We start from the raw sequence: 7,930 nt of genomic DNA, 5'->3' as shown, positions 1-7,930 counted from the left end.
CTGCGCAAAGCCCGAAACCGAGGCTTTCAATGTAAACAAGATGGCAGCTTTTTATGGTTCGGGCTTTGCCAAGGATCTGTTAAGCAGTCTTAGCGCTGAAGTTCTGTATATTATTCTGTCGTATCTTCCTGCAAAGTCTTTGTTGAATGTTAGTGAATGCAACCGTCGTTTACGGGATTTATGTCAGAACTGTAACTCGCTTTGGAAGCATCTTTGTAAGGTTCGTGCTCGAATCCTAAAAAAATATTCATGTCATCTGCATGTTTGGTTCCGCTTTGCGAGACGATAAGTTTTCCTATTACTTTTTGTGCGCATATGAGACAAAATGCGTAAGTTTTTGCCTTCAATTTCCTTTGAGAAGGATTGTTTCTTCATGTAAAAGAGGAAATTTTGTACAGGCATGTTATTTCACGAATACAATCGGCACAGTTAGCCAGTGAAATATGAAGCACTCCTCATGCTTCTTGTAGAGGGATTTTTTTAATCAGTTGTTTCTAGGAGGAAGTTTATAGAATTTGCGCCGAAACGTATATCTATTGGACTTCTTTTTTACTCCGCTTCTCAATTTTGTGAGTGCCTTTGTTTATTTCTCGAGTGGGATCTTTAACTTTGATGTTGTAATATTGATTTTCTCTGGTTAGTGATCTGTTTATTTCAATCAATTCAATCAAAAACTTAGAATCTAAGCAAAGTTCTGCTACAATAAATTGAGTCGCCTGGCTTGACAGAACGATTCAATGAAATAGAGAGGAAAAATTTTAGCTAAGGAAAACCTATATATAATATATGACGTTTTTGAAAGACTATTCATTTTGCGTAAGATTGTGAAATTAAACTGGTCTCGATCTGACTCCATATTGTACGGGCTTTTAACATGCAATCGTTCAAGCATAAAATCTGTTTTTGAGTTGCTTGTCATGCGAAAATGATAATGTATCAAAGTGGAAGGCAAGAAAGAAAATCATAATATTTTTCATATTTCAACTAAAGGGTGACAGAAAATGCAATAGAGGTTAAATTCCAGTTTAATTAGCAATGTGATTTCAGTTCTGTCATTTTGGGCTGGTTATTTAAACGAGGTCTAACCCAGCAGTTGTACACAAGCAGTGGGCCTTGTTGATTCTCTATAAAAGGGTTGATTTAATGAAATCGCTGTCCTTCCTCTATTCACTTTTGGTCCTCTTAACATTGTTCACAAAAGTATATGTTTAGCTAAGTTGAAGATGGCTTACAACACAGTTTTGTTTAAACAATGGCAAAACTTTGTTTAATTAATAGGCCCATCGTGTTGTGCAATCAAAAGAAAAATGTGTGAATTTGAAGATTTGAAATGACAAGCGTACTCCAGTCGTTGACATGTCATCTGGTTTCTCTGGGTTATTCACTGTTTTGTACTCCTTGTTGAAAAGAGACATGACAAGAGAAGATTTCTGGCAGGTGGCAGGGTGTAGGGATAAAAAGATTCAATTCTGCAGGATTTTGGGGGCTTATTATTTTTACATAGGAAACATCATGTGTGCTTGGTAGGACACCTCATTCATACACCTCATTCATTTTGAACCCACTACTACTAGAAGAAAATTGGAATATCCTCACTTATGTTTGAAGGCAAATAACTTGAACATTTTGACAAGAAATCTCAGTAATTTGAAAGGACTTCTTCTTTTGATAAGAAAAAATATATATGCAAGTTTTCTGAGGAATTTTGTAGGCTGTAAGGTATGAATTGCATTACTCAGGGTTGTTTGTGGATAATATGATAGGTTAAACTTTATGCTTTGAACTTAGCAGGGGGCTGAACTGAATTACAGCTCTATGTAAAACAATAATTATGCTCTTTTAAGGGAGATTTGAAATTTGAAACTCTCTGAAAACCTGGGACATTTGAGTAACTTTTTAGCTAGAAATTGATGTTAGAATCAGTTCACAAATACTTTATTTATATCTTTGATCACAATTCACAAAGTGGTCTGATAACTGGTAGGTGTCCTTTGTAAAAGTGGTTTAAAGTGTCTTCTCAAGAACACACCACGATGCCTTACTTGCTCAAACCAACTCATTCTGATCACAACTTCAAAACTTGGGCTTAGTGTGAGGTTACTAGTAAGTAAATTAATATTTGTACTAAATCCTTCTTTCAGATAGACTTTGATGCTGACTTGACTGTGAAAGGCTCTTTCCCATCCTTTTTCATCTTGTATCAGCTGCTTTACAAATCCCGCATTATCCTTGAGGACACAGACTATAGCACATATAGTGGTTATTTACCAGATTGGTTGTATTATTGGAGTGCACTCAGTACCAAGCCACCCCTCCCTGGCTTTTACAACTTGCCAGCAGGAAGGACAAAGAAAACTTGGGGTATGAATCATGTCATCAGTAATTCTGTGGAATGGGAGGAAGATGGAGTGGGGGGGATGGAGGAGGGGGGGGTGTCAAATGCATATTAATTTGCATAATTTGCTCAAAGCTTTGCATGGAAGGCATATAACAATGTAAAAAGCTTTGCATGGAAGGCATATAACAATGTAATTGAATAGTTCCCAGTCCTATGTAATCTTGAAAGGATAGCCTGTCTACCAATAATATCATATTTTCCTTCCACTTTATACTTTCAAACTTATTGGCAACCCTGTTTGACATCCCTTGTTAACCAACAGAAAACTCAGAGGTTCAGAAAAGGGGGCATAAAATTTATAATTATTATTCCAAAAGGCTTCAATGTCTAACCATTTGCACATATCACTTATATTCTAACCAATATGGGTACTGTTTGGAAAAAATTCTCCAACTTTGGTTGATTATGGATTTTCTTTAGATTTTTGCCATAAAAATCAATTTGTAAAGATTTACTCAACGATCTGGGAACCAAGTCCTAAGTGTCCCAAACTTTGGTGTGGTGTCTGGTGCTTAATCTCAGTAGCAATAAATTTTATTCAGTATTTCTGGCAATTGTTATTGTATAACTTAGATTCATAATTTTCCACAAGGCCTTACAGAAGAGGATTTGACCAACTACCAGATCAAATGTAACAAATCTTGTACGGTAAGATTAGAGCGTTATTACACTTGGACAGACGGTCTAGAAGCAGCACTCTGTAAACACAAGAGCAAACAACGATTCCACGAGGTGGCTCTGAAGCGGTGCATGCGAAGTCAAAAACAAATTCACAAGACCTTTCCAAAGGCATCATGTTCCCAGAGAAAAAGAGCTTTTAACAAATTCCAGAATGAGCATCGCAGCCAAAGAAACATTCTCTCCAAGCAAAGGGAGGGTGCCAGTGAATACTTGAGTTTACAGTCTCCCCATAAGATTGGCCAAGATTATATTGATGGTGAGTATGTGCCTCACTTTGGAGAATAAGGAAAGCTCCTTATGGATGCAAATAGTGGACATCATTTTTGAGAAATACTTACTTAACAGTTGAAGTATTCACTTGAATTTAAAAATGGTACCAGACGAACCAACTTTCTTTCTATAAAGTTGCACATCAAGCAACTGTTCTTTGTTTAAAATGGCTAGTGCTTGGTCTTGCTAGAACTTTGGTGACTTTACTAACTTTGAAAAGTTCTTCCCAACGCATTTAGGCCGTAACATGAACAGCAACTTTTAAATTGTAGTTTTTGACCCAAAAAGTTCGTAATGCGAGCGGTCTTTGTAAAAGTTAGGCGAACAAAAAGGTCAGAATTTTACCCGTTGGTGAGCGTGTTGCACTTTTCTTAAACGTATTATTTCACAAATGTCGTTTCTCAGAGGTTTAAACTCAGGGAGTACTACTAACAATTTTTTTTTTTCATCACAGGATATCTTCACAAGAGTGGTATCAAACAACTTGAAAGCTATGTTGAGTTTGCTAAACGCCTTGAACAAGAGGTTGACATAGCAGAACTGTCTAAAGACATTCCAGTGTGTGTTCTACTCGTTTACGATAAAATGTCCTCCATAGCGCAACAAAGGTTTATTTCGGCGGAGGAATTCCTTGATGTTGCCAAGGATTACTTTGAAAGAGTTAAGAGAGTGTGGAATTGGCAGAATGAACATGGACCACAAGCAAGACAGGCTTACCGAGATTGTTCAGTTGTAAAAACTCATTCATCTTATAGGTGAGTTTTACTTCTAGACTTTCATCATGCCTTTTAAGTTATTTGAATCACTTTTCCAAGGTTGATGTGATCAAACCTAGCCTGTTCAAATTGTTCAAATACATGTAGTAAAACGTAGTGCGACAGGAGGGTCCTTATACTTTTTACGTGAAGCGTGATTAAATGATTTTTTTTTCTCGTTAATCGTGATCTGATTTTTTCTTTATTTGTAAATCGTGTTTAAAAATAGTAAGATCTTTCCATGTCCACGTGAAATAATTTTTTTAATTCAACGTGACTTGCGAATGAAGAGCTGAATTAAACGTGATTCGTGAGCCTTTTTGATTTGCGGAATGAATTCCCGGCTATTTATTGTTTAGAAATTGTACGTATCGATCTCGAACGGCTGTGTTTAGGTTTTGACCGGACATGGACTTCATATGGATCGATAAAAGCATATTATTGGCAGGGGTCGCACTTTGGCCTTATTTTTTCTATGTCGCGTCATAAGTTGTCCTACGAATCTGTCGCGACATTTACACCACGGGAGTCATGGAGGTCGCACTTGTGCGACATAAATGATATTTGAAAGCACACTGTCAACTCTTAATATTTCACGCGTGAAAAGAGCACCAAATAAAACTTTGTAGACATGAAGCTGGTGCTAGTTTTATTAGCGACATTTCTTCATTCTCTGTTTAATTTGTTCAATGTACAAAAGCCCTTATTGATTTGTACGCATTGTACAACACTCGCCAAGGGCAAATGTTGGCTCTTGCCGCTTTAAACCGACGTCGACGGATGCGAAAAAATGGGAAAATATCTGCGAGCCAAAGGGTGAAAACAAGCCATTCCCATACTGAAAATAATCAAGTGAATAGTGCAAATTTGTAAATTGGTATGGGTTGAAATTCGCCATAGGGACCAGATAAAACGTGTGTCGAGAAAACCTGTGACTAAAATATTGAACCGATAGCTAGCTGTGCACACTGTTGTCTTTGCAGAATTGCGAAAATCCAAATTTTTGCTAGTATTTCATATTTGATCGACGTTGCGACAGAAGAAAAACAAAATTTGTTATTTTAAGGCGATAAGACGAGATATGGCCTGCCTCGAGGCAGGACATCGGCTTTTCTAATCTTTAGGTCCTTCGGACATAGTTAACTATGATAAAAGTCATAAAACGAATCAATAATGGTCCTTGTACAAATAAGATAAGTCATTACATCATCTTTTGTCAGTTAAGACTAGTCACATCACGTACATCACGCGACTCGACCCAAACCTCTCTCGTCTTGGCCCTGCCGCTTCGGTGGCGCCGTTTACTATTTCGCTCTGTTTACCAACACAGGGAGCCCAGACAAGCGACGAGTCTGGTTGTTTATTCGAAATATAAAGGAATGTAGGGGAGAATATTGTAGAGTCTTATTATCGTAAACTTATAGAATGAAATGTCTGAGTTAAAGCTCAAAATAAATGTAAAGCTACCTCCCTTGCTGTGTATTGTCGTTTCTGTGGCTCTAAATGGCGAATTTGAGCGATTTGGCGGGTTTTGCGTCGACTGGTACTGTACGTTATAAGAAGGAGTCTAGTAGTATAGTACAGTAGCAGTCGACACAAAACCCACCAAATCGCTCAAATTCGCCATTTAGAGCCACAGAAACGACAATACACAGCAAATGAGGTAGGTTTACATTTATTTTGAGCTTTAACTCAGACATTTCATTATATAAGTTTACGATAATAAGACTCTTCAATATTCTCCCATACATTCCTTTCTATTTCGAATAAACAACCAGACTCGTCGCTTGTCTGGGCTCCCTGTGTTTACCAACTGCACACTTGGATAAATTTAAAAATGATTTTTTGGTATGTTTTCGGGCACTGAGGTATAACTGGGTGAAGTATTTCAGGTTGCAATATGAAAATATCTCAGTATACCTCATTGTTTATAGTAGTTAACTTTTCATGTGTTTCGGTTCTTGTTGTTCATATAAACTGAACGTGAACTTGTCACGAAGCCAAGAGAAGATTCCTTTTTTCCACTTAAACCGAACACTTTATTGGTCTGCAACGTAACTTAACAGTGGTATCTTAAAGCTCTGAAAACTCTTACCAAATCTTACGTTATCGAACCTTATACGTAATAGCCTATTACGTCATACCTTTTTCTAAAACACAATTTTTAGCAGTAAGAACATTCTAGACGCTCATGATGAGATATCCTTAAAATAACTCAACGGAATGTTCCGGAATAAGGAGAAGTTTCTAGCACAGTTTATAAAATTAGTGATGTGGTAATTTAATGCTCTAAATTGTTCTCTAGATTTCTGGAAACTTCGTTAAAGAACTGCTCGTGTACCTTTTTTCGTTACACTTAAAGGTGAAAATGACCATTAATAAACAAAAGAGGAAAACTTTCCCGATTTTGGGGTTAAGTGGTTTGGAATTACTATCCGGTTGCCATATCAGCTTCTTAACAGGGAGGGCTCAAAAGCACATTTGAACATAAGATTAGTAGGTGTCAAAGACAGACGAACGGTCAGTAACTTACAGTGTAGGCGTGTTATTAGGGTGACCGCGGCCATGTTTGATTTAGAGTTAGAGGGGACGGTGAAATGAAGGGGTGAGGAGGGAAACAAAGACGTGATATTGACTTATTTTTTCTATTTTTCAGTGCATTTGTTCAAACTGGTAGTGAGTCACATTTTAGAAATCTTCGACTAAATTTTGAGGGACTAGAAAAGTTACAAACATGGCTCGATGAAAACCAGTGGATTACCAAGCTGCTCGATCCAAACTTTATCACAATTCTCCGTGGAGCTCCGTTGCAGAAATTACCGTCCAATGATCTCAGCACACAAGCGTTTCATGCATTGAGAAAAATGGTGAGACTCTTCCTCAAAACCGGACGAAGAATCGACTTTGATAGAATTCTCAGAAGACTATCTGAATCTGCCAAAATATTTCTGCAAACACACTTGGAGTACGTGGAAAACTTAGAGAGGACCCTTTCACGCGAGTAAATTGTGATTAGGGTCCAGTTTCTCTTTGCTGGGGTCTTAACAAATTGAGACGGCTGGTATATGGAGAATTCATGAGCAATCTGAACTTCTCAAAAAAACGGTGCGGAAAAATATGGTTAGATTTCGATTCTCCCCAGCGAGTATATACACAACGAATACGAGCTCGTGAGAAAATTTGCGTTATGAAATGAAGCTTCCCCACTGCTATGCAAGTGAAGCGCATCTTTGCGTACTTCGTTCGTTTACCGTCAACAGCTTTCTTTTAGGTGAATTACCTTTGATAAGTGTGTCTTGCAAGGCCACTTTCATCTGCTTTCCAATTTCATCTTTACTATTCCATTTTCAAATACTCGAACTTTTTACTCCTTATAAATTTCCCTTGATTTGACTCGGCTAACTCTGTGAATCGTGCATTACATACTTCTCCCAAGTAACTCCTGGAAAAGCCCTTGAGACTCCTTGCAATGAATTGTCTGTGCGACGATCCCTGATTGTTTCCTATGATTCATAGGAGTTCGACGTCACAAGATTAAGAATAGAGCTTTTGGGATTAAAAAGCGATCGAGATCTGCTAACTGCCTGAACTCTGTATAAATCTACAAGATTTTTCCAAGATCTCTCGGTTTGCACTTTTCGCGGACGGGAGGCTTTTTTTTTTTTTTTCCAGTCGTCAAACAATATTCCTTCTCAGTTAGTCCGAATCAACTTGGTGAGCTTTGTTAAATAAATATGCTTTCTCGAAGTATGTCTTAAATTCGCAAAATCTTTGTGAGCAATATTTACGCACTGTTCCATTCACAATTGATAAATCCCTGAAAAAG

The 7,930-nt window shown here is 37.6% G+C and overlaps 1 protein-coding gene across 1 annotated transcript; it reads left to right on the top strand.

Moving 5' to 3' along the window:
• Window positions 1–16: 16 nt before the first annotated feature.
• On the top strand, window positions 17–7,851 carry LOC111341330 (uncharacterized). The gene is made up of 5 exons (XM_022948291.2): window positions 17–220; window positions 2,142–2,361; window positions 2,991–3,335; window positions 3,804–4,104; window positions 6,761–7,851. The coding sequence occupies exons 1-5, from the start codon at window positions 41–43 to the stop codon at window positions 7,107–7,109; spliced, it is 1,395 nt and encodes a 464-aa protein (XP_022804026.1). The 5' UTR covers window positions 17–40; the 3' UTR covers window positions 7,110–7,851.
• Window positions 7,852–7,930: the final 79 nt, after the last annotated feature.

The sequence above is a fragment of the Stylophora pistillata genome, chromosome 3 (assembly GCF_964205215.1).
Source record: "Stylophora pistillata chromosome 3, jaStyPist1.2, whole genome shotgun sequence".
In the NCBI taxonomy this organism is placed as follows: Eukaryota; Metazoa; Cnidaria; class Anthozoa; order Scleractinia; family Pocilloporidae; genus Stylophora; species Stylophora pistillata.
This window is presented reverse-complemented; position numbering and strand designations above follow the sequence as displayed.